The 27,790-nt window shown below is 35.7% G+C and overlaps 3 protein-coding genes across 3 annotated transcripts; all 3 read left to right on the top strand.

The window, feature by feature from the left end:
- Positions 1–401: 401 nt before the first annotated feature.
- Positions 402–4,022, top strand: tmed3 (transmembrane p24 trafficking protein 3). Its single transcript, XM_060885785.1, has 3 exons — positions 402–644; positions 2,197–2,442; positions 2,590–4,022. Exons 1-3 carry the CDS (start codon positions 501–503, stop codon positions 2,812–2,814), a joined length of 615 nt encoding a protein of 204 aa, XP_060741768.1. The 5' UTR covers positions 402–500; the 3' UTR covers positions 2,815–4,022.
- A 581-nt stretch (positions 4,023–4,603) lies between these two features.
- frmd5b (FERM domain containing 5b) lies at positions 4,604–21,172 on the top strand. The gene is made up of 14 exons (XM_060885773.1): positions 4,604–5,065; positions 9,962–10,066; positions 10,467–10,509; positions 10,696–10,774; positions 11,887–11,984; positions 12,833–12,956; positions 13,183–13,270; positions 13,415–13,503; positions 13,589–13,652; positions 14,459–14,550; positions 16,073–16,147; positions 16,695–16,763; positions 16,915–17,021; positions 18,235–21,172. Exons 1-14 carry the CDS (start codon positions 4,964–4,966, stop codon positions 18,801–18,803), a joined length of 1,704 nt encoding a protein of 567 aa, XP_060741756.1. The 5' UTR covers positions 4,604–4,963; the 3' UTR covers positions 18,804–21,172.
- A 1,848-nt stretch (positions 21,173–23,020) lies between these two features.
- Positions 23,021–24,984, top strand: serf2b (small EDRK-rich factor 2b). The gene is made up of 3 exons (XM_060885763.1): positions 23,021–23,179; positions 24,194–24,299; positions 24,393–24,984. Exons 1-3 carry the CDS (start codon positions 23,173–23,175, stop codon positions 24,457–24,459), a joined length of 180 nt encoding a protein of 59 aa, XP_060741746.1. The 5' UTR covers positions 23,021–23,172; the 3' UTR covers positions 24,460–24,984.
- The last annotated feature ends 2,806 nt before the right edge of the window (positions 24,985–27,790 follow it).

The raw sequence follows: 27,790 nt of genomic DNA, 5'->3' as shown, positions 1-27,790 counted from the left end.
GTTGCAGTTATAGGATACCAAAATCTACTTTTGCACAACCACAAATATAACTGCAATTAAGTGTAAAAAGTCCTGGATTGCGAACCAGTTGGAAAGAAATAAAACTATAACGTTAAACCCTTAATTGTTAAAGATGAATTAATTTAGGAGAAATTAAATAATCAAAGTAAATCAAAGTGCATGTAAGTGCATATACTTCTATAACATCCAGTACAAAAAATAAATTATATATATATATATATATATATATATATATATATATATATATATATATATATATATATATATATATATATATATATATTCTTTTTTTAATTTGTAATTACAGACTCGTAGGTATTATATTAGAGTACAGGTTTAATTTGAAAGCATTATTATAACAACCCGGAAATGTCCGTATGCCACGTCAGAGATGAATTTGTGTATCTAACCGCACTGTGTATCTAACCTCGTTTATAACTGCAGCTGCTGGAGAAGTAATATTTGCACATTTAAGAAATATGCTCGGTGTTGTTTTGTTCATTTTGACACTGTATCCAGCTCTGATTAGTGGCACTGAACTGACTTTTAAACTACCTGATAGCGAGAAGCAATGTTTTTACCAGGAATTAGAGGAGGGGGTCACGTTTCATGTCGATTATCAAGTAAGATGTCAAGTGAATCTGTTTATTTATTTATTTTTTTTAATCATGTTTGTAAAGTAGTTGGTAATGCTGATAAAGTTATATTTGCTACAAAGCATGTCCATTATGTGAATTTATCAATTAATTTCTACGTTCATCTGTGTTTATTTGTGTGTTATTTATTTGCTAAAAAAAAAAAAAAATCAGAAGAGCTTGAGAAATAAAAGAAAAGATTATATTTACCTATTGTACATGTTATATTGCAAATATATATCTTTACAAACAGCATTGTCTAACATGGCCAATATATACATTTAATCATTTTTAATTCTATATATTTTATATTTTATTCTAGAATTAATCATTTTTTTATATGTGAAATTAAATGCATATTCATACTGAAATAAATATGAATATATAATCACATAGAATAATTATTGATCCACATTCCTTTTGCATTGAAGAATATATTTACAGTGTTAAGCGTAAATGAGTACACCCCCTTTCAAAAGTAACATTTTAAACAATATCTCAATGAACACAAGCGTCACTCTCCATCCAGCATCCAATCTCTAAAAGAGGTCATTCTTGAAGAATGGAAAAAGATGGATGTTGCAAAATGTCGCCAGCTTGTCCATTCCATGCCTAGAAGACATGGTGCTGTCATTAAGAATCGTGGAGGTCATACAAAGTACTAGATGTAGTCTACTTGTTGTGGGGTGTACTCATTTTTGCATAACCCTAATTTGAGTTAAACTGAAAAATGTGTATTTTGAATTAAATTATTAACTTTACTATTAACAAGTTAAACAGATGTTATCTTAAACTTAGTCTTGTCAAGATTTTGGACAATTGTTTTGTGTTCATTGAGATATTGTTTAAAATGTTACTTTTGAAAGGGGGTGTACTCATTTACGCTGATCACTGTACATTCTATTGTCATTTTTATGTAAAGGGTTATTTAATTGAATTGGGCTGTTAAGAAATTGCCTGGGACATTAGTTCATGAACTTGGAGAATTTCCTGTAAGGGGAATGTTAGGGGAATGTATCTGCGATGTTAGTTTGTGTGTACATAATATAGTACTTATCTGGCAAACTTTTTGTTATGAGACAGTAAAAGGACATTTTTGGAAAAGTTTCTGGAAAATTACGTTTTTAGCTACAAACAGTTTGGTGACCATGAACATGAAAGGATACTTTGTGAATGTTCCTGAAATTTTATTTTGTAGTTACAACAACTATCTGAAAAAAAAAAACCCACCAAAAACTTGAGACCATGAGCAGATATCACAGGGATCTGTCTGGAAGGTTTTTTGTTAAGTTTAGAACTTAGTACTTGTTTGTCAAACTTTCACTTATGAAAACATAAAAATAAATTTTTCTGGAAATTTTCATTTATGTTTTAAAATTACAAAAAAAAAATATTACCGCTATGAAATTAATCCCAACCATCAAATAACCAAATGGGAACCATATGCTAATGTTAGCAAAACCTGTGTTTGTTCAGTTTCTGTTCCCTTTGCAGTTGAAAAAACAATATTGTCAATATTTGAAATCTATTTTTATTGCAGGTTATTGCTGGTGGAAACTATGATATTGACTGTTTTGTGAAAGACCCATTGAATAATGCCTTGTATGAAGAACGGAGGAAGCAATATGACAGCTTCACACATACTACAGCTATGAAGGGTGTTTACGCAGTCTGCTTCAGCAATGAGTTTTCTACCTTCTCTCATAAAACTGTGTATCTAGACTTCCGATCAGGCGAAGAACAACAATTGCTGCCTGGTGTGAAAAATCCAACAGCGCTTACACAGGTAAAATATGTGTATGCACACATACAAGACGATTGCACGCTTGCCATTTATTATCCTGATGGGAGAAATTATGCAAAGTAAATTTCAGTTACATTTATAATTGTGTAAATAATAATATCTCTGAATAAAACCATCACAAATTTCCAGATTGAGTCAACCTGCTTGTCCATCCATGAGATTCTGAAAGTGGTGGCAGACACTCAGACGAAGTACCGTCTTCGAGAAGCTCAGGACCGCATTAGAGCGGATGACCTAAACGCACGTGTTTTTTACTGGTCCATTGGAGAGTCTCTCATTATATGTGTGGTCAGCATTGGACAGGTTCTTATGCTTAGGAGCTTCTTCAAGGAGAAGACTACTACCAAAACATAGTCCTCTTATGACCACTCTCCAAAAATCCAGCCTTAATATAACCTGTTGATATGATCTGCAATAAAAAGCACGTAATGTATTTCCAGTAGAATATAAAAGGAAAAATTGAGTACTGGTGTTTACATTTAAGAAAAAGAAAGCAGAAATCTGTATAGATTTTATTGGTTATAGTAATTCAAATTTTGTGGGCCTTTTATATAGACATATTGTATGGAATTTTATAAAAGATTTAATTTTGCACCTTTATTGTAAATGTTCATAAGGTCAAATTGCACTTCAAAAAATAACATCCTATCAAGTGGATATAAATTAAATGTAGCCAGGTTTAACTAGTATTTCCTATGATAAGATTAAAATTAACAAAACACAAGACTATTAAGGCTATTTCTATCCATTTTGTCTGATTTGAGCTGTTTTGTTGGAAGCTAATGTTTCTAATGTCATCATTAAACATAAGAGAATAAAAACAATTAAAGCTTGAAAAAAATCCAAGAAATAGAAAAGGAAATACTAGATAAATGTGACTGCATTTTCACTTGGTAAAATGACATCTTTGCAGTGCGTTTATTAGGTCTAGGTGGGAGTTGAATTTTTTTCTACAATTTTCTTGCACTCATTTTGTGTCAATTAGTAGAAAGTTGTATTTTTATTCCAGTCATTCCTTTAAAAGCTAGATACTTTGAATGAACTATTTTTCCAAATGATTGAATAGAAACCAAAGAATCCATTTCAGTCATTTACAAAGATTTATAAATTTCCCTGTTCATCACTTTTGGCAAGATGATAGACTCTTATACAAGTGCAATTAAAGTGTCAGCTCTCAGGATATGTCTTGAAACTGTTTGTATAAAATGTCTATTGAATATAGCAGCTTCTGTATTTTTTTCATAACCCAGAAGTGAATGATGGACTGCAAATTTGATTAATTGCTGGCCCATATAATGTCACTAAACATGAATTATACATGCGGTTATAATGTTGTCTGTAACTGTAGTTATTGTCTGTACTGTTACAGTAGGATTACAGGAGCACCGTGTATGCAAACGAGTAAACAACACAAGACAAACTGTGCTGTTATGCAAATATAATACATTCCGGTGTATGATACTGTTACAACTCAGATTCTGATGTTCTACTTTATTATCTGTATAATTTGCATGTATTAGGGACACATAAAATGGGAATAAAAAAGATTTCTGTTGATATCACTCTGTGTCATATTTGATTGAATATTAAATATGATGGGAATGTTTTGTTTGTCGTTATTTATCAGTAATCCGTTCATTTTATTAACCACCCTTATCCTAGGTGGATCCTAAGCTTAGGGCAGGGGGTAGGGGGCATCCGTACACCCTCATCTGTAACAGGGCACCACACATATCTAGGTAAAATTTAGTGTAGCCATAATACTTACTGTCATTTTTTGAAAAGTTGGAGGAGACCAGATAACCCGGAGGAAACCCACACGGACCTCTATCTGTTCAGCCAGATGCTTTTATGCTTGTATAGTTTATTGTAACGTATAAATCCACATGTATTAGAGAGGCGTAATATAGAATGGGACTTTTATTTTCTTAATGGATGATGGTTGTATTTGTTATGCTATTACTGCTTTATTGTGTTATGTTTGACTATTAAAATATAAAAGATTTATGATAATATGATATAATGCAGATAATATAATATAATTTAATATATACATATATCTTTTAAAGACACCAGCCACGCTTTGAAGGAATGAGTCACTAAATAAGGAGCCAATGAAATGGTGTGTGACGCGTGACGCACACTGGAGAGCGCTGCGAAGCAGACGGAGGAACACTTACCCTGCAACGTCGTTAAACGTTTGTTGTTTTGTTTTATTTGGTCCAATAATCTCAATACATTAGACGTATTTTCATGCACTGCTTTTTGATGTGCTTATAGTACCAATAGTCTCAAAGCAGTCTCAAGGAATTACCCTCTCGTATAAATATGAACAGGCTGCGTTTGCGTGTCCTGTGTGTGCAACCATCAGCGTCACATCGCGGCTACTCCAAACGCTTTGTGTCACGCAGCAGGTTGACCAGAGAGATGCGATACTGATCCGTATCCACTGACATGTTGCGTCCAGCTTAATGTTTGCTCCAGCATCCAGTGAGAGGGCAGGATGTTGAGTCGAGTGTTGAGCGGCAGTGTTCGGAGTCTGGACAGAGAATTCAACTGCACTGTCCGGCTGCTGGACGACACGGAATACACCTGCACGGTACAGGTCAGTTTCGACATGTTTTCATGACGCCACACGTGTTTGACACGCTGCTGGCTTGTTTCCTGATGTTGCGCATCAAACGATGCGAAATCCCTGCACTTGCTTGTGCGCGTGCATGTAGATGATTTGTCAAGCGGTTCGAACGCACAGTCTGTCTGTCTGTCTGTCTGTCTGTCAGTCTGTTTTTCCGTGCATATCGTAGTCGTGCTTTGGCTACTTGCTCGAGGTGTGGTCAGGCAAACGCAAAGATCGTATTTAAAGTTCTTAAAGCTTAGATGCATCGACGCATGCAGCATTAGACTGAGATTTCTGTTCACACACGCACACACACACACACACACACACACACACACACGATGTCCCTGGGATATCTGGGATTCTGCTTTCTTCTTAAAAAAAACAATGAACAAAAGATTCACATCAGGATAGATTTTGGATCAGTTTTAGAGCTGAACCTGAACCTGAACCTGAGTTCATACTTGCTGTAATACCTGCAACTCATACTGATACTGGGTGTTACTATGTAATTGAGCAGGAGGTTTACATCAAGCCATTTTAGTTCTTAGACCAATTCACCCTTTGATGAAGGTGGAACTAGGGTTATGAGACCTTGGCTATGAAGCGCTGGAAACCATTCTATGGAAAACTGTATATCTTCCATGATCCAAATGTACCCTTGACGTACCCTTAACTATAAACATCTAGAGAATTGGGGAGAAAGGGCGACGGAGGTCCTTCTTGCGGAGGGTGGAGGGCAATATGCAGGGCTAAACATTGTTCCAAAGCCCTTGAAAGGTGCTATATTTCATTTTCATGTCATTTTCATGTTATTAATAATCATTATGGCTCTATATGCTTCTTATCTTATTTTGAATAAATTATTGTATCGTGCCTTTTCCTGACTCTCCATTTTCTTCCATTATCTATGAATATTCATAAGAAAAGACTCAATGTTGATGAATATTTATTACTAGACTTGGGATACTTCCAACATACTGATGCAGAATGTGAGGGAAAAGAGGAGCAGCAAGAAGTTTTAGAGTGGTAAGTTTTGGCTACAGTAAATGAGTAAATAGCTGATTTAACTGAAGGAGTTTAGAGTCACCAAATTGAGATTAGCGTACTCTGGTAAATTAGTTAGCACGGAGAAAATAAGTCAATCCACAGAAACATCAGAATTTGTTTATTCATGAAATTGATTTCAGCCATGCAAGTACTTATTGGAAGTTTTGTCTTTGGGAAGCAGGAAATTGAATTCATTTACATCCCATTTCACTTTACACATGTCATGATGAGGAAGAGTTAAAATGTTCTTAAGTGTCTATATTAGCATGAGCTACAAAACTGTGTGTATTTCAAAGATTTTAGGCTAGTGTACCAAACAATATGTTTGAAGAATAAGGAAGGATTTAAAAAAATAATAATTTGAGTAGCCTAAATCTTGCTTTGCTTCACGCTCACCACTTTATTATTAACACTTATACATTCTATGCAATTATTCCATTAACCAAATTTCTGAAATTATGCAGATACAGATGAAGAGATTTTAATGTTCACATCAAACAGCAGAATGGGGCAAAACATTTTATCTCAGTGACTGTAAGTGTGGCATGGGTTTTAGTGTCAGACATGCTACTTTGAGTGTTTCAGAATCTGCTGATTTTCTGGGATTTTCTCTCACAACAGTCTCTTGAGTTTACACAGAATGGTGTAAAAAAAACAAAACAAACAAACATTCAGTTCTGTGGGTAGAAATGACTTGTTTATTATAGAGACACCAGAGGAGAATAGCTAGTTCGGTTTGAGCTACGCTAACTCAATTAGCCACTCTTTACAACTATGGTGACCAGAAAAGCCTCTCAGAATACACAGCAACTCTGAGGCAGGTTGACTATAGCGGTAGATGTCCATAGCAGGTTCCATTCATGTCAGCCAAGCACATCAAATTTAAGCTAGAGACTTCACAGTTCTTCACACTTATTTCTTTTTGATTTTCTCTCCAGCCACATGATCGACTGATTTGATAATAATAAAAAAAAAAAAAAATGAGCATATGACCATACACTGAGTTAGAGACTGAACCTGATGATAACTTCTGAGAAATTTATATATGTGGCAAAAGGGAAATAAAATGTTTTGTTTGTTTCTAATAAAGATTTAGGTTCAATGGAAAATATTTGTAGGGAAATGGATCAGCTAAAGCTTTGTAGTGGCCTACAACTTACAAAATGTACTAGTGACTATTGTATTTGAATTGTGTTGTATGCTTTGTACTATGGTGCTGTGTTAGAGTGTTACTGTCAGATTCACTTAAAATATACAGTCTATTATGAAACAGCATCTAATGTGTGTTGTTCCCTCTACATTATCATTGGGCCTCTTTGTGTATGTTCTTTTATGCCATCACGTTCAGGTTCATACATACAAATCTATATATTTATATATGTTTTATTTCATTGTAATTTTATATGGAACAATCCAATAACTGCTGCTCATGCTGTGTCACACTCGGAGGAAAGCGCAGTCAGCCCTTATCCACATACACAAGCTCACGGATGCCTACAATTGACTAGTATGTACGTCACACCAATGCTTTGCCACATTTACTTGTACTTTACTTTGTTTCAAGACATTTAAGACAAAAAATGCAGTATTGACTGCATTTTCCAGTATCAAACAAATACACTGAACATCCAAGTGACATTTTTTATGGCACTGTTGAGTAAATGCGTCTGAGATGAATCAGTTTGAGTGCTTGTGCTTGCTGGTGACATCATATATTTGATGCTGTTGGGAATTCCATTCTCCAACCATGACATTCCACTGTCCTTGGAATTCAAGGTGAGCTTGTGGTCTCCATAGCAACAGACAGATTCCATCATCGGTCTCCAGCAGCTCCTGCTTTTCTCTGACTCAAAAAAAGTCATCTAGACATGGAGACATTTTGCTGAGGAAAGAGGGATTTGATGGAGAAAGCATGAGCATGGAGAGCAGAGATTTATATATATATATATATATATATATATATATATATATATATATATATATATATATATAAAAAAAATCACAGGGGGAGGTCTGTCCTCTGTTTTCCTCTCCTTTTCCTCTGTCCTCTGTTCTCCTCCACTCTTCATTCCCTCAAGCACTGTCCTGTCCTCATTAAGCTATTGAGGAGGTCAGAGAGGTGCAGCTAGACATAAAATGCTTATTAGTGTAAAGTGACACTTTTTCTTTTGAAGGATTGCTGACTGTATGTGGCTCCTGTCTGCACTGTTGGAAGGGATATCAATCCCTGTCTTTCAAAATGCGCCCACCCACACACACATACACGTATATATACACACACACACATGCTGAGACAGTCAAGTTGTCATTTAAAAAAAGCAGATAAACTATCATATATGAAATAATATATATTATTTGGATTCAACTCAAAACTACCTTTTATCACTTGCATAAGTCCCAGTGACTAATATCTAAAAAAATCAAAGTAGCTTTGTTTATTATAAGAAACTAGAAGGAGTTACATCTTTGCACAAAGTGTCCCACCGACATTTGGCTGATTTAGCATAAATTTAAGCATCGCACGCAAAGTCACAAGAGAAACAGGATGTTTCGGACAAAAGTCCTTCATCAACTGTGCAGGCAAGGTGCATATCTATATGTGTGTATATATATATACACTACCAAAGGGCCACATGCAATAAAAACACTATAGCTGACTCTCATTCAGTATGCTCCTATAAAATTTGTGTTGTGTTTGTTGTCAGTTTAAAATAAAAAATAAAAATAAGAACAGTGTAAATATATATAAAAAATGTTTTTATGCTGCATTAATCATTCTATATTTTTGCTGTTAAAATGTTTTACATAACAGTTGTGTGCGAATGTGTAATTGAACAGTTTCGAAAAAATGTAGCTTAAATGTCTGTGTGTTGTCAGAGCCTCAAGGGGATTATTGTGGTGTGTGTGTGTGTATGGTGGTGGTGGTGGTGGTGGGGGGTATTACAAAACATTGGTTAAGAGATTAAATAAATAGAGATCATGGTGGTTCATTCTAAAATGATGCTGCTGGACTGGCTAATGTAAATTGCCTCTGTATGTGTGTGTTTAGTACTGTAATGGACAGTGTTTTCTTGTCTTATACCCGTTGTTCCTGGGAAAGGTTCTGGATCCAGCACATGAAATAATCAAGTAATGCTTTAATGGAAAATCTGATACATTAAACACATTAACGTTTATATTGAAACATCTGACATGTGTGTAGTGATTCTTGTGTAAATCTGATGGTTTGTGTTGTACTTTCATAATTCTTGTGGGAAATAGGCGATTGTCTGCCTCACCTCTATAACAGAAAGTTGTAGGAGGAAAGGTTACAACTGATAACAGTCAGGTTTTTGCTGTTAGCTTTTAAAAACAAAAGCGTTGCTTTACTGACTCCAGCAATTATCCAGCAACATGTCACATTATATTAATAAGAAATTCAACCAGCAATATTTTAATTATGACCCAAAGTTTTAGAGGGTAGTGCAGCTATTTGATGCATGATTGAAGCTTTGGAAGCTGATCTAAGTGTACAGATGAGAGGTGAGAGAGTTGGACATACTAAAGGACTGAAGTGCCACTGCATTGCTCTCATTAGCTAGAGATGAAGTGAGGGCTAAATCCCACTGGTAATGTAGCAGCCCGTGGGTAATGTAGCAACCCATTAACCAAAGTGAAAATAGACCAACACGTCACAGTAAGAAGTTAAAAAAAAAAATACTCAGAATTTCATTACAAACTAAATCTTATACATCATCGATCTACATTTTATTTATGAAGAATAATGTGCAAATCATTCAAGGTACATTTTAATTCATTATACTCAAAACACCAATTGTTTTGTCCGTGTCACAGAGGGACGCAAAGGGTCGATGGCTTTTTGAGCAGATTTGTCGTCATTTGAGCCTGTTAGAGAAAGACTACTTTGGCATCAGATATGTCGACCCAGAGAAACAGAGGGTAAGTTACAGTGAAAGAAATGTCAATGCTACATTTTTTTTATTCATCATGTTTAAAGACATCACATTGTGTATAATAGAAATAAATTGATTCGTTTTCTTTGATTGTCATTCATGATTTAGTTTTCAGCTAAAATTACTAAAAAATATTTTATTAAGAAAGCAAATAAATAAAATGTGTGTATTTGACAAATAGTTTTGATTTACTGTGATAACATTCTGTCTATTGTTTATGCTGATTTTTTTGTGATTACACAACAAAATTGTTGGAATATGAAAAAACACATTAACTTCATGCTTACTGATTAAGTGCAAGAAATAAATGATAGCAAGGGTAAATCAATACTTTTCTACATTCAAACACGCAGTATGACTCATTTTATTTAACTTTGTCATTTCAGCATTGGCTAGAGTTAAACAAGCCAATTGCCAAACAGATGAGATGTAAGTTTTACTTTTCACTGTACTGTAATTTCCAAAGTTCTTCTACTTCCTGATATGTATTGGCCTTGCAGGACTGTGAAAGACAATATGTTAGTTCTGTGATATCAATTGTTCTGCAAAATCTGATCATGTCAGAAATTCTAGATATAACTCCGTTATTCAGTTTCGCTCTTTTTTGTACTCTAGCGCAACCACCGTTTATCATGTGTTTACGGGTGAAGTTCTATCCCCCTGATCCTGCTGCTCTCAAAGAGGAGATCACCAGGTGCTTCAGTCCACTGTGACCTAAATCATCATCATCATCATCATCAACATCATCATCATCATTAAAAACTCGATCCATATTTTCCATATTTGAAGTACTTTTTTTTTCACTTTTTTATTCCATTATATTAACATAAACATACAGCTTTACATTATGGTTGCCTTAACATAGTAAGGAGCAAACAACTTTGGGACATGCTGATATATGGAAAATAATCAGTGACGAGGATATAAAATAATGTGTCCCAACACAAAGCTTTGATGATTTTTACAATGATGGCATATTCTGGAGTATTTTATTCCTCTTATACCACAGCAGTATACCAACAATGGTGATTTATTTATGAATGTATTCAGTCTTAATTTGTAAATAATAAAAAAAAAAAAAAAGCCTTGTCGAGAAGAAAACAAAGTGGAAAACTCACCGATTCAAAGCACTGACACTGGAGATTCCTTCCTTCTTTGAAATATAAATCCCCAGAAACCTTCATATATATTTCTTTAACAAGTTTATTATTATTATGCTTAGATTATCAGCAGTGTCTGTTACACAAGTCTCTGTGGTATAATATAAGCATATGTTTTAAATTATACTATTTAACCAATCACTTTAGAGAATTCAAGAGGACTGGGGTATAATTAACATCAGCAAGCCATGAACCTTAACGTTAGTGAAATTTAAATGATGTTTTAACATATTTAACATGAATTAATGTTTGTGTAAATGTTGAAGTTTAACTAAAAATCACACAAATAAGTAAAAATTCACTGGAAGGAATTCAAGTCTCCAGGCGTAATGATTAGAATTTTGCCCATTGATGGTATAAACGTTGGTTACTACAGACATTGATTATTTGTCTTATTTGGTTTATTTATTTTTTTTTAAGTGTTTGTGTTTCTATTGAACTTCATGGTTTGTTCATGTTAACTAGTGACAAATAATATCAGTTAAAGAAGCACTAACCTAACCCTAATGTAAAGTTGTTGCCAGCTGTTAGTATAAATCATGGCACAATCTCAGCTGAATGTAACATTTCTATAATAATTGGGACCAGAAGTACAGTATGTGCACTAAACTGATCTAACAATGTTTTTTATTGATGTTGTTTTCAGATATTTGGTCTTTTTACAGATTAAGCGAGATTTGTACCATGGCCGACTGCTATGCAAGAGCTCTGACGCTGCCCTGCTAGCTGCTCATATTCTACAAGGTAATGACATCCAGGGACAGGTTTTGAAGTTTGCTGTACTACCTGGGACATGTTGCTGGTGCTGAAATACCTTTCATAAAAGACCTGGGTATAAAAGAATACATCTATTAAGTACATGTGTATAAATGTATTAATTTAGTATTCTGGATTTTGTGATGAAGAAAAGGTGATATTCACAATTCGACTTTGAATTTGACTTGGGGTTTATTCTACACTAACATGGTTTAACAAACGTGAATTGCAAGAACCTTAATTAAAAACACAAAGATATAGAAGGATATCTCTAATTACAATGGTTTAAAATTCTTATTATGGGTCTCTAAGTACTGATTTTGGGGATCTGTCCATTAATTATACTCCATGTACAGGGAAATTAACACTTTTTAGCAAAATGTCACAGATTCTGTCTGTCTATATGTCTATCTATATGTCTATGTCTGTCTGTCTGTTTGCCTGTTTGTCTGTCTGTCTGTCTGTCTATCTTTTTTGCCAGTTTGCCTTTAACAAATGAAACACATATTCAAATAATCAGGAAGTTTTCGCAATGTTGCATTCAAAGTGCAATTAAATGCTTAATGCATAACACCAGATGTGTTAATACAGGATCATCATGAGTGGGCGAGACAGCTCTGTGTATGTTTATAAAGAAACAGCCATAGTGTAGCGGATGTTTTATATGAAGTAATTTTTCTGCTAAAAAAGTGTTCATTTCCTTTATGTGGAGAGACTATTGGGAGACCCTGTAGTTTGCCAGAATATGTCATGGTCTGAGGTGGAAGCAAACAATACTGTGTAGAAATACTATGTATTAGTAGGAGATTTTTCTGAGGCTTTTCTTCCTCATCTAGCTGAAACTGGAGACTACACTCCAGAGAAGCATCCAGAAGGCTACAGCTCCAAATTCCAGTTCTTCCCCAAGCACTCTGAACGCCTTGAACGCCGCATTGCTGAAATTCACAAAACCGAGCTAATGTAAGAACATAATTATGGTTATAATTAAGCTCTATATTTGTCTTTTGATAAGCCCTGCTCATTAATAGAATGGTGTTCATAAAATAAAAGACTCCAGATGGTTCTCCAGAGACTAGTGTCTCGCTGAGGCAGTGCTATGAGGATGAATTTATTTTGCCACTTAAAATGTATGTCTTTTTTTTTTGGCTATATCTGATGTGAACATATCACTCTTTTCTTTTAATAGTGGCCAGACTCCTGAGATTTCTGAGATGAATTTCTTAAGGAAGGCTCAGACATTGGAGATGTACGGAGTTGATCCACACCCTTGTAAGGTCAATATCATGCACATTTTATCGGAAATGTTTCCTAACACACTCTCAAGTCTATCTTGGGAATAAACAGTTGCAGTTTGAAACACATAACAAAATAGTAACCCTCACTGAGTCTTTAGACTATTTTTCCTTTCTTTGATGCAGGATGTGTCGGGAAATGCTGCTTTTTTGGGTTTCACTCCGTCTGGCTTTGTGGTGCTTCAAGGGAACCGGCGAGTTCATTTCCTCAAATGGTCAGTTGGAGAAATATGTCATATTGCATTTACATGATCGGTGTGTGTGTGTCACTGTAGATAACTGTCCGCTGTTCATCAACAGGAATGAGGTCACCAAAATGAAGTTTGAGGGGAAGACCTTCCATATTTATGCAAACCAACAGGAAGTATGTACATATAAGAATGATAACATCATGTAAAAATCATATGATAAGAATTTCCATTTCCAAAATGTGATTTTCAGTTACATTTTTTCAATAGGAAGAATTAGCTACAGTCCTGCAGGCACAGAATCCATCACAGTTTAATGGTCTCACTGTATAATAAAAATCTAACTCAGCTTAATTACCAGGTTTAGTAGTTATTTAAATGTGAAAATCACCAAATTATGCCTGCCCTACTGGACTGAAGTACTAATGAACCTTTTTTATTTATGAGCTCATAATGTTTGCCATATAACAGGCAGGTCTAATCTTATCCACAATGGGCCGATGTGGCTGTGGGTGTTCATTTCAGCCAAATCGTATCCAAATAATAGCTGGTTATTACTGGTTCAGTCTAGTGTGGCTTCTGCTTGCTTGGATAAAAACCTTCAGACAAACTGCTTGTTTACAATCAGATGCCTTTGCCTTTTAATTTTCACTATAAGACACGTATATACGTCTACCAAGCCCACTTAATTGCAACCATAATTGCAGCCAATTCTAAAATACTAGTGTCTTCCTTTTAACTTGTGCACACTGTCAGTTGTCTGATGGAATACATGAGAGATGTGATGGCTGAAAGTCTTTTCTGGTGAAAAAAAAAGAAGATATTTCCCATGTTTAGTGTGTCAGTCCACATCATTTTATGCAGATAAAAAATGATTCAGAAATGTGTCACATCTGCTACAATCTGTCCAGAGTTTCAGTCCAAAATTGGAACGGTTCATCCCTATTCACGTCTTGATCTGTTTCCTTTTTCTTTCACTTAGGATCAGAAAATCATCCTGACCTACTTTGCACCAACGCCAGAAGCCTGTAAGCACCTGTGGAAGTGTGGCGTGGAGAACCAGGCTTTCTACCAGTGAGTCACCGCTGAGCATGGTCATCTTTCCAAAGACCTAAATTAAGCCTTTTGGCTTAAGATGTAAACACTAAATAATAAAAAATAAGGCTAACATGCAGCACTGTGCAAAAGTCTTGGCCACTCTATTTTTCCTTACAAATTTTGGCTATAGATGTTTATTAATCCTCCAAATATCTGACTTATTTCCAAACATTTCCTTTTGAAAAAACAAAGGAAAATGTACATCAGTGAAAAGCATGTGTACCCATGCAAGTCTTCAAAGCAGCCAACATCCTTATAAAACTTTACCTGAGACAACTGTTTATTAAAATCAAAGAGTTGTCTTTGATTAGTTTTTTTACTATTACCTTTTTTTTTTATTTTTTTTTTTTAGAATTTTATAATGTAGTAATATATATTTAATATTTTTTGAAGGAGTCTTTGCTTCATAGGATTCCTTTGCATTCTTTTAAGACTTTTATACATTTCTGTAAGTAGTTATATCCAAATTCATTATATCCACACTTGTAGAATGTATTTTTCATTTTTAGAATGCTTTTTCCAGTACAGCAATTTTTACAAATAATCTGTGCCTTAACCCTAAACAAGCAGGTTGTGATTGACAGCGGTGAGGAAATAAGATGGACCTTATGAGAAAAAACCTTTAGGAGGAATAGGACAGAGTGTATTTACAAACGATCGTCGTTAAACAGTTGTCAATCAGTCATAGAATATGTAGCAGGTGGTTGTAGTCACCACAATATAGTCAGAATATGTAGCAGGTGGTTGTAGTCACCACAATGTAGTCAGAATATGTAGCAGGTGGTTGTAGTCACCAGAATGTAGTCAGAATATGTAGCAGGTGGTTGTAGTCACCACAATGTAGTCAGAATATGTAGCAGGTGGTTGTAGTCACCACAATGGAAGACACCTGCAGAAAGCTAGTGTGGTTCTATGAACCTAAGTTAACCTCCAGGTGATGAGAAAACAGTGGGGTTTGCAGTGGGGTTTGGGTCAGACCTTTCTTGTTCTTCCACATCAGCCATGGCAAACCATGTCTTGATAGACACGGGGGCATTTTCATTATGAAACAGGTTTGGGCCTTTTAGAAGAAACCTTTATTTGTACCCTAAACATGACAATTCATTTCTTTGCAAATCCCAAAAATTGTTAGGAGGTTGGAGTGGGGCACAGGGTTAGCCATATAACATTGGTTGCTTAGCTTGAATCCTTGACCTTCTGATCTCTAACTTAACTGAGACACCTCTACGCTACCCTTTTACTGAAGGAAAATCATAAAGCTACAGCATACATAGAGATTCTTGACAATTGTTTGTGATAGTCTAGTGTCCACAAACCTTTGGCCGTATATTTTATATAGAGTTAATTGAAATACAGTTATATATGTAACTAGCAGTCTGTTTTGCCCCTCTTATCTCCCACCTATATAAGATACGCCAAGTATGTGTTGAGGAACAAGACTCGCCACAAATGATACTATAATCTGAACTAAACTGTATCCAACATGTTCTTTTTCTAGGTTTGAGAAATCCAGTCAAGTACGGACTGTGTCCAGCAGTAATCTCTTCTTTAAAGGGAGTCGTTTCAGATACAGGTAAATGATCTTCGGGTGATTTTATGTCTGTTACACTGCTTCAATACACTCCATTTGATGTGAACTGATATTAACTGCGTCCCAGAACCTACCATGACCTACAAACATAGACGCCCAAGAATACGCACCCAAACAACCACAGACTTTGTCATGTCCAGTCACCTGATTACTAATCATCCCACACAACAGTAGACAATCACCACACCCCATATACAGACCTTACAGTCTATTACTCACTGTGAAGTAATGCTCACTGTATCCCTACCTGAACTTATACAAGCAGTATTTCCTTGTGTATTGTTATTCTTTTGTTATAATGTGTATTTTTTATTTTTTGGAATACATTTTTAGACACTGTTTTGAAATTGTGTGTCAGTTTCTTCAATAAAACATTTTGCACTTGGATTCGTATCAGCAATCCTTACCTGTCACTGTGATAGACTTTCTCCTCTTCCTTCTGTCACATACTAAGAAATGTTTCTTATGTTCAGTTTAAATAAACCAATGTTAATTCAGTTATTTAGGTTCGAATTTTCTTCTCTCACAGTGGGAAGGTGGCTAAGGAGGTCATGGAGCAAAGTGCCAAAATCAGACGAGAGCCACCTGAAATCCACCGGTGGGTTCATACTGAAGGCTTGAGAGGTTTCTTGTATGTTTGCAGAAGTTTCTTTCTAAATTTGTAATCCCGTCTGATACATAGCCCCTAGGAATTCATTTTCATTTACACATTGCACAAGTGACAGATTAACACTGCTTGTGTTCCTCAGGGCTGGGATGGTCCCTAGCAGGAGTTGTCCTTCCATCGCTCACGGCCCAAGACAGAGTAGTGTTCCACGAACATGCAGAAGAGCAGTCCATATGTCTATAATGGAGGGTAAAGACAAACACAGTTTTTGAGTCTTTGAGAATGGAATGTTTCATATTTTTATAAATTGAAATGTTATCCGCATATGAGTTACACACCGTGTTTTCCTTGTAAAATAAATACATCCATTATACTATACAGATACAAATTATACAATAGTTCCATTCAGTCCACTAATTTGAACAGAGAAGCGGAATTCAGAGAGTGCTGATATTTAGTGTAGCAGCACTGGAACATTTCTCTGTTTGCATCGTTCTGCTTATCTGTGCTCGCTACATGAAATGTGAATACTAGCAATAGTTCATTACAATGAAACCGTTACTACACTCACTACAGGCTGTGAATCAGTCTGTGCGTTGGCATGGCAACACAAAGCCCTCTTTCCAACTGTGGCTTCTCTGGATATTCCTGTTGACAGAGCAAAAGTAAACAAGATATTGCCATTTTATGTCTGAGATGTAAGTTACATATTAATTAAGATTATATTAATTGCTGACTAATAAAGCTCTTATTAAGACAATATTATAATGTTATTAAATGTACTTGTGCCTACACCTGAATCAAAGCTATGCCAGTTTTTAATGTAACTGCACCCCTTTCTCGTAATGGTGCTTACGTATTTTAAGTCAAATTAAACAGACAACAGGATCGATGTTATAATTTAATATCTGTGCAGGCCAAAGGAATAAAATATAAACTAACAGGAGAACAACCCAGGCTTTATACAATGCAAAGAGAGGCATTTTTGCAGACACCCTTATCCAGAGCCCCTTAACTTTATCTCATTTATATATCTCTGAGCAATTGAGAGTTAAGGGCCATGCTCAGGGGCCCAGGCATGGCACTGAGATTTGAACTCACAACCTTCTGAGCTGTAGTCCAATGCCTTAACCACTACTCTCCCACTTTACCACTTTCAGAGTCAAACTGCAACTGCCCAGAAAGTGCATTACAAAAAATAAAACAATTACTACTGAAGCCAAATAAGTGTATGACCTTTAGCAGCCAGTTGTCTAACATACATCAAGCTGTAGCTGAACTCAGTCGCGCACTGGCTGACTCATTCACTCACCTGACTCAAACATTCAGCATGTATCTAACACTTTCAATTGAATGTGTTGTGTCACTGGGTGTTACATTTTTTGTGTATTTGCTTAATATGCAAAAAAAAAAAGGATTTTATTTTAACAAATCAGATAACAATGTTTAATGTTTGTTCCAGGTTTGGAGTCTTTACGTGACAGTGGCCACTCCACCCCAGTGCGGTCGATCGTTCATGGGGACTTACTGAAGTCCCATAGCAGTTGGGGCGAGGGTAGAAACGGGGCGTCGGAATTTTCGGAGGAATTGTATAGGCCGACTGACAGTGTGTTACCTACGCCTGTCTCCAGCAACTGTTCACTGGACCAGGCCTTGTCTCAGCAAATGAACAACCCTCCCAGTTTCCAAGAGGAGAAAAAAACAGAAGCAGGCATTCCAAAAAGTGGGAGTCTGGTTGTTGCTAAGTTTACAGAAAGAGTCTATCACCTGAGGAAAATCCAAACACCCACTGGTAGCATGGAGGTGAAGCAAGTAAGTAAGGTCATTGGAAGTTTGGCACGGCTCTTCTTGGTCACGCTCACGCTGCTCCTGGCTCTCCTCCTGCTTCTCATCGCTCTGACAGAGTCTGAACTTGACGTGGCCTTTTTGAGGGACATCCGACAAACAGCCGAGTTTCAGCAGTTTCACAATGAATACTTTTGCCCGCTGAGACGCTGGCTAGCCTACAAGTTGCGCTGGATGGGAGGCTAGCTCGTGAATAAATGAGAGACTGGGAATGTGTGACAGGCTTCTCCATTTTCTATCATTATTCTATTATGGCATCACGTACTTAGAACTTTCCAATCAAACCCAGGCCAAAGCCACAGACATCCCCAGTGCCATGCCACGAAGACTGTGTACATGTTTTGTTCTTCGTTATTGTAAAATTTTACTCATTAGTGTTACATTGGTCTAAGTAGAAAATGTTAGCAATTAGACCACAGTGCTGTTGACTTCTCAATTCTGATTGGTCAGAAGGTGTAGATTAATTTTCTATAAAAGCAGCTCTGACAGTAGTGCTGGCTATACTTCAAACGATAGGTTTATATTAATGCGCTCATTCTATCTAATATGTTGTTATTTCTATAGAAACAACGTATTCACAGGGACTTGTATGGCAGACATCATCAAAGGCTAATAATAAACCAATTTGCCGTTCTTTAACAACATGAATAAAACGTATAATCGCTGATATGATGAAGCTTTCTTTTTAGATGACTATTCGACTTGATAGAAGGAGTCTTGTTAGGCTGTTGAGGGAATGATTTTTATATCTGCTATATGGGGACTAACTTGTCTTGTAGACGTTCCACAAAATTTAACATAACTACAAACGGTTAAAACGCATGTGTCATTTTTTAACGAATTAAAAATTGCCATTGTTGGCAAATGGCAAATCACTGTGGTATACTGTAAAAGGAATAAAACATTTCTGGACATGCTGTTATAGGACGAAAATCTTTATGATGGGCTGTTTGACACCACCCAAGTGCTGATTCTTTTCCTATAACAGCACATCCAGTCATGTTTCATTCAATACTTCATCAATTTTGTCATCAACTTCTCTGTGGTTTTCACAATCTCAAATGGACTGATGAAATGCTTTCACCCCTTTTTCAATTTAAATATGTTTTATCCTCTTCTTTTGTCTGATTCTCTGTGCATGACTCTTTACCTTTGCCCTGTACTTGTGGTTTTTTTTGGGGTTTTTTTTGTATTTCTTCCCTCAACACCATTATACATTTACTGTGTGACAAGTGACCGAATACTGCAGATAATGATTCTTTTTTAAATTTTAATTTATGCTGGAAAATATATAGAATAATAAGATGCACAGAGATGTTCTGACAGGAGATTAATTGGTTGATGGATTTGAGAGCCCAACAGACATTGTCCCATGTGATTATTAGTTTGCTTTTCAGTCATGTGTCGTTAATATTCTCTGTGGAGGGTAATGACAAAGGCTTACTATGTTTGACGCGGCTATATCTTTTTTTTTGGAATGATACAAAAATCTATGACGTGGTTTCCCTCTTGCCTTAATTATGCACCATTGAACATTTTATTTTAATGTTTTATATTTTTTTTTGTAGAGTGATTGCAAGTCAGTCGTCCTTGTCAAAGGAAAATAGTACTTCCATGTGTAGAACGTTGCTGAGCCTATTGGAGCAATATTTATTGGTTTATTGAAATATCTATGTATTTACAAAATAACAGAAAATGGAACTGTATCAGTGAATGAAGTAAAGTGTCACACCGAGTGTTTTTTCATAATTTGTCTAAGGATGGTGCTGAAAATAAGCAGGACATTTTTCCAGAATTGACAATAATTTTTATATGAAATATGTAGCACATTTTTTCCACATGCCCTTCTTATCCCTTCTTATACATCTTGGGTATTACACCAAGCAATGATCACAGGCATTGAAACATTTCAGCCCCTGTTATGCATTTATACACTCACCAGCCACTTCAGTGGAATCTCCACTACACCTGCTCATTTATGCAATTATCTGAAATCAGTGCAAGGCATAATAACATCATACAGATCGAGAGCTTCAGTTAATGCTCAAATTTGAATGAAGAGAAAATTTTTATTTTGTGAGGTTTCTTGAGACACAACAGTCTCTAAACTTTTCACAGAATGTTGCAAAAAAAAAAAAAACAACCCAAAAACCCCCAAACATCCAGTTCAAGCCAACAATAAGGCTACGGTATCTCAAACAACCACTCTTTTCAGCCGCAGTGAACAGTAAAGCATATCAGTTATGCATATCACATAACACACTACACCTTGAGGAAGATTGACTACAACAGCAACAGGAAGACCACATCCTGTTCTACTCCTTTCAGCCCAGAACAGGATCCGGAGGCTACACCTCTTGGCTGCATGGTTATACACATTACGCTGCTGCCACACTATTGGCTGATTGGATAATTACATGAATGTTCAGGTGCACTGGTATTCCTTTACTGACTGTAAATTTTTACTGATATAATAAAACAAAACTGTCTCTTTAAGGCATATACTGTACAAAATGTACATGCTTTTCTCTTGAAATAACCTAAAGTGGCATGTTGGCCCCTTTATAAAACAAAAGTATATTGTGATGTATAAAAAAAGTCCTGAAATATTAAAATAAAGGGTAATAAACAGATTTTATCTAGATTTATTTATCATACAAAACGTTCTATTTTGCATTCACTTTATTCCTAAATAATATATTACTTACGTAAAGGCTATGGCTTTAATATAGATTGTTTCCATATACCATAGTTGAGGAAATTACAAAATGTAAAAAAAAATGTTAAAATGGTGAAATCTGTGAAAGTTTTTATGGAGATTTGTTTAAAATAAAAAGCAGATCTTTTGATTTAGGACACGTTTCTTAATTTAATGAAATATATTAGTAAACTACTACTCAGTTTGAACTTCTTTTGTCTTTATTGGTATAAAGGAAATCTATCTTATACAAATCTATCTCATAATATATTTACATATGTCAGAGTATGATTAATTATAAGAGGTTTAATCTGTTTGACTTGTGCACATGTTGTGTTGTCAGTCATCAGCTAGAACTACACCTGTATATAAACATGATAAAAGTACATTTTGGTTTGTGATTGAGTAAGTGAGTTTTCGTTGGTTGGATGGATGGATGGATGGATGGATGGATGGATGGTTTCCTTTGTCCGGAACTCCCTAGGATATTTTTTTTGAAAATATTTTGTAGTTTTAGCAGGCAAAGAAGGGTTCAACAAATATACTCATCTATGTATAAGAAACTTGTATTCAATCCCACTGGCAAAATCAACCAGCAGTTTTCAAATTAATTTAAGACTACATGACCCTTTGATGGACAATCATCAGGTAATGGACAATGTATTAGGGATGGCTTAAATGTAAACTAACGAATTTATGTGTGCCTACTATAAATAAATTATATAACTATTCTATAATTATAATTTATAGTTAATAGTTTCAAATGTTAAGGTCTGCACTTATCCTTTTCACCAGCAGATGTCAGGAGCGTGCACTGTAATGCAAAGCGTGGTATAGTGCACTATTGTTCCGAAATACTTGGAAAGTAGCAATTAACCTACGATCATGCATTTCGCGTAATGTTTAAATGATTTCTCCTGTTAAAGAAATTCAGTCAGGAGAGTCATGACTGTAGGAGCCAAGTGCTAAATACGTGAGACGATTCGTGAGTCACGTGATTATTCCATAAGCTTCGGCTCACTGATTCACTGATTCACCGATTCACAAAAAAACAAAAATAAAAAAAGCACCATAGTCGAGCAGCAATATTCATTTCCACCACTGTAAGCTTGAACATGCTGTTATTTTGTTAATTTGTTTTGTTTTTCTTTTTCTCTGTCATCCATACTACTACTACTACTACTACTACTACTACTACTACTACTACTAATAATAATAATAATAATAATAATAATAAAAACAATGATAATAACAACAACAATACTACTACTACTACTACTACTAATAATAATAATAATAAAAACAATGATAATAACAACAACAATACTACTACTACTACTACTACTAATAATAATAATAATAATAAACAATGATAATAACAACAACAATACTACTACTACTACTACTACTACTACTACTAATAATAATAATAATAATAATAATAATAAAAAACTGATAATAACAACAACAATACTACTACTACTACTACTACTAATAATAATAATAATAATAATAATAATAATAATAATAATAATAATAACATATTAGATCTGACTGTAGTTAAGTAACCTATATTACATCTAATCAAACAAATTATACAAACAAATGAATACATCTTTCTGCACTTCCGGTGTTTGTTTATGTTATAAACAGAAAGAAGAGCCATGTTATTTCATGTAGTGGTTGGAGTGCGTGCGCAGTCCTTGTAAGCTGATTGGCTAACACACAGAACATGGAGGTGGGACACACAGGCGCACTCAGCTCGTTCAACCAGGAAAGCAATTAGCGCTTCGTTGCTAAAGGAAAAAAAGAAGGGTTAGGCTTCGCTTTGTCCGGACTTAAAAAGCACCTAAAGTCATGACCAGTAGGTATTTGTTTTATGTATTTATTTATGTATTATTGCTTATCAAAATTTCCATATTTTAAGTACTTACTTTAATATAAATACCGAAATGTTATGAATTTACGCTAGCTAATGCTAGCTTAGATGAAGCTAGCTAGCAAGATGACGTGACCGCCGTTGGGCGAGTAAATACTTTTAAAATAGACAAAATAAATGTGTTAATTGTTCATTAAGCGTCCAGAATAACGATTCACCTACACAAAAATCGTTTCGACGGAGTTACTTTTGCCACGATCATGTTGTCTTATCGTCTCCTTGTAACGTCACTAGTCTTAGCTAGTAGTAAAGCGTAACAATTATTTATTTGTTTTCATGACGAGTATAATAGATGGCTGCTTGTCACACGGATATCGAAATATTTGTACATTTCTTAGTAATCTAGGCCAGATGTTAATTTGTTTTAATAGTACACGCATGCTTTTGTGTTAGGAATTCGTGTTGCCACGTTGGCATATGATATTTATATAATTAATACATCTGCAGATATGGAAAAGCGTATTTGGTGAAGAGAATGAGCCTGATACATAAAGGTTATTAACGTTATTAATGGATGTAAACAAATTTATCTATTTATGTTTACATAACGGTATCCCTGCTGAAAAATCCAGTTTGATCTGACCGGCTATCAGCTTCCAAAACACAATCCGAGCTGGTCAAACTGGTAGAACATCTTTACTAGCTGGTAAGTTACTTTCCAGCTTCATTATTGCTTGACTAAATAGACCATTTAAATATGTGAGGGTTATTTGTGTAGCTGCACTACAATTGTGTTATTTTCCTAAAATTACATTTCTTAAAATCTACCAGCACATTACCAGCTGTTTAAAGATGGTTTACTGGTTTGTCTAGCTGGTCAGATCAAGCTGTATTTTTCAGCACTAAATTAAGATGAGCAGGATGTGTGTTTCAGATCGATGTAAAATCAAAATCCTAATGAACTGGTGGTGGTGGTGGATGTGACCTTGTCTCTTGCAGGAGGAAACCAGCGTGAACTTGCCCGACAAAAGCACGCCAAGAAACAAAATGAGCAGGGCAAAGGCAGGAAGGATGATGGTCTTTCTGCTGCTGCTCGCAAGCAGAGGTAACGTCTTTCACAGCTTTTCCCAGTGATGGTAATGAACGTCTACAATGGATATTAATTAATGAATTCTAACACAAACGGTTTTCCTTTCAGGGATGCAGAGATAATGCAGCAGAAACAGAAGAAAGCCAGTGAGAAAGGGGACCCTAAATCAAAATAACCAGCGGGGCACGTTGGGACTAACACGCATTTTGGCAGAGGTTCCCATTCGTCAACAGCTTGTCGCTCACAAAGTTGTAACCATATAGACAGCTAAAAAAATACAATAACTGTTTTTGGTAATCAGTTGAAGAAAATAGTCTACAATGTGGCTTCAGAAAGATCTCAATTATGAGGGAAAATCTTTTAAGTTAAGTAATGATTCATCCATTGTACCAAATACAATCAGTAAACACAATAATTAAATTGATATAAATGGTTTCCATCATATTTTTAACTGGTTAAAAATATTGACGTTCCATGTTAAAAGCTGTGTTACTGATCATTATTGGTTCAAATGTCATGAGATTGCATCTTAATCTTCCATCTTGTGTCTCCTTTTGAATTCACATCAACTTCAAGTGTGTTCTAGATATGGAGCAGACCATTTTAAAGAGGGAGACTGCCAGTCAACATATGAATTGACTTTCGAGTTTCTGTATTTTTGTATTAAACACCCTTAATAAAGTGTACATTTTTAAACTGATTTTTTTGCACAACTGGATTGTTTTCAGTTTTAATTTATGAAAGTTGTACATTTAAAAGCTCTTGTGGTTTATAACATCGCTATTCACTGAATGTTTGCTGAAATTAACCTTAACTCATATAGGAGATAAATTTGTCAGCTTGAAGCCTTGAAGGTAGGGGTGTAATGCTGTGCCTCTATATGTATCTGCTTATGCTCCACATACTGTGAGCTCTGTCTGTATTTTGATTTAAACTACAAGTGGGTGTGGTGTATGCCATTGGAATACAAGTATGTGTTCTTTTGTTTTTGCCCCCCCCCCCCCTTTCACAATTTATAACTTTTTGCAGAATTTATTCAAATACTCATTGTACAGCTCTACAACCCCTGCTACTGCACTACATGTCTCATAATAGGAGTTTGTAATGCATTATATGGGGCAAATGTTTGTGAATGCCATCCATATGGAATGCATACAATTGTTTAGATTGTTTGTAAGCTGTAGCATTACAGTTTCTTTTCATTGGAACTACAGTGCCAAAACCTGTTCCCGTATGACCATGCACCTTTGCACAAAGTGAGCTCTATTTACCTCAGTGAAAACCTCTCGCATGAAGTGCCATGTGCAGGCTGGGCCTCATCACGCAACATTAGAGCTTGATCTCATTAATGCTCTTGAGGCATAAAGAGCATAAATTCTCAGAGAAACCCTCCAAAATCTAGTGGCAAGCCTTCACATAAGAATGGAGGTTATTATAACAGCCAGGGGAAACGGGCTCAATCAGGCACTGTGGTACTTTCTGACAACTTGCAAAGTGGAACTACACATATTTCACATTAAACTTTAATGACATCCCATTCTTAATCTGTAGGGTTTAATATTACATGGGGCCCACCCTTTGCAGTTATAACAGCTTTAACTATTCTAAGAAGGCCTTCCACAAGGTTTAGAAGCGTGTTTATGGTAATTATTAACCATTCTTCTAGAAGGACCTTGCTTTGTGCACTGGTGTACAGCCATGTTGGAACAGCTGTTCCCAGAAAGTTGGGAGCATGAAATTGTTCAAAATGTCTTTGTATGCTGAAGCATTAAGGGAACATTCAGGGAAAGGATATTGAGAGAGTGGACTCATAAGTACCTGGGTGTTCATCTGAACAGCAAACTAGACTGGACAGACAATACAGTTGCAAATTATAAGAAAGGGCAGGGCAGACTCTTTCTGTTGAGGAGACTAAGGTCTTTTGGAGTGCAGGGAACACTACTGAAGACCCTTTTTGACCCTGTGGTGGCCTCAGCCATCTTCTATGCAGTGGTCTGCTGCATTTCTACTGTAGACAGGAAGAGACTGGACAAGCTGATAAGGAAGGCCAGCTCAGACCTGGGGATTCCCCTGGACACTGTACAGGAGGTAGGAGAAAGGAGGATGGTAGCTAAGCTACCATCATTGATGAAGAATGTTTCTCACACCCTGTACAAAAGAGTTTCCTCTTTGAGCATCTTCTTCAGTGACAGATTAGAGTTACATCCTAAGTGTCTAAAGGAGCTATACTGAAGATCTTTTCTTCCTGCTGCTATTAGACTGTATAATCAGAGCTGCTCCCTTTAAACCAGTCACCATAATGCACACTGTTATTACTTTTTTTTGTGCAACTGTGCAATAACAATAACTTACATTTTTGTGCAACAGCAACTGTGCAATAACAATTTTTAAACTGCAAAATTACCTAGTGCAATTTGTTAGAAAATGTATCTACCTATTGTTTGCATTTATACATTGTACTGTATATATTGATATTTGTACTATGTTTTTATATTATATTTGCACATTTTTTCTTTGCTGTTGTAACAGAAATTTCCCCACTGTGGGATGAATAAAGGCTTATCTTATCTTATCTTATCTTATCTTTCACTGGAACTAAAGGGTCAAGCCCAACCCCTGAAAAACAGTAAGGTAAGTATCATTCTCCTGGCAACTGCCGAAACTAGACTCATCCATTGTATTGCCAGAGAGAGAAGAGTGATTATTCACTTCATAATTTGTAAGATTGTTTTCTTCTCTGGCAACGAGGTGGTGGAATGAATGGATGGCCTCTTCAAACGGCAGTTGAAGACCTCTTCCTGAAACACTACAACACTTCCTGAAGCACTTTTTTCCCTCTTTGTTGTTTGTGTGTATTTTATATATATGAATATATATATATATATATATATATATATATATATATATATATATATATATATATATATATATATATATATAAAAACCTGAACAGAGTTTTGTTTCTGTGCAGGATAAACCCTGATTGGTTCCTGAGGTTCACCTGGTGCCATGCCCTGCTGGTCAGCTGACTCCCTGTGGCCTATAAAAGCCTCCACCACCACTTCCTGTTTAGCTTTTTGGCTCATTTGCTGTGGTTATTTGTTTGCTGTTAACTAGTTTTGTGAATTGGTCGTTATATTTGTATGCTTAGCATTTCCTGTTATTACTGACTCCTGCCTGTTCTTTTGACTTTGATTCTGGATTGCCCTTGTTTGGACTTGTCTGCTTATCTGTATATAGTTGTACATAGTATTCTTGGGGTGGTAGGGAGACCGATGCCATTTTGTTTGTACCTTTTTCTGACTGTGTTTTTGTTCAGGGAGTTAGGGAAGTGATTTGTATTTTGTTTAGTGGGGAAGTTTAAAGGGTGAAATAATTAGCTGTTTTGTTTGTTATTTTGGCCTTGTCGGCTCCTGAAGACACACCCCCACCTGTACACTGGGTTCTCATTAAACTATTGTTCTTTCAGTTACCCCTGGTTTCTCATTCCCTTTCATGTTTCGCCT

This window comes from Tachysurus vachellii, chromosome 1 (genome assembly GCF_030014155.1).
Source record: "Tachysurus vachellii isolate PV-2020 chromosome 1, HZAU_Pvac_v1, whole genome shotgun sequence".
NCBI classification, from domain to species: Eukaryota; Metazoa; Chordata; class Actinopteri; order Siluriformes; family Bagridae; genus Tachysurus; species Tachysurus vachellii.
This window is presented reverse-complemented; position numbering and strand designations above follow the sequence as displayed.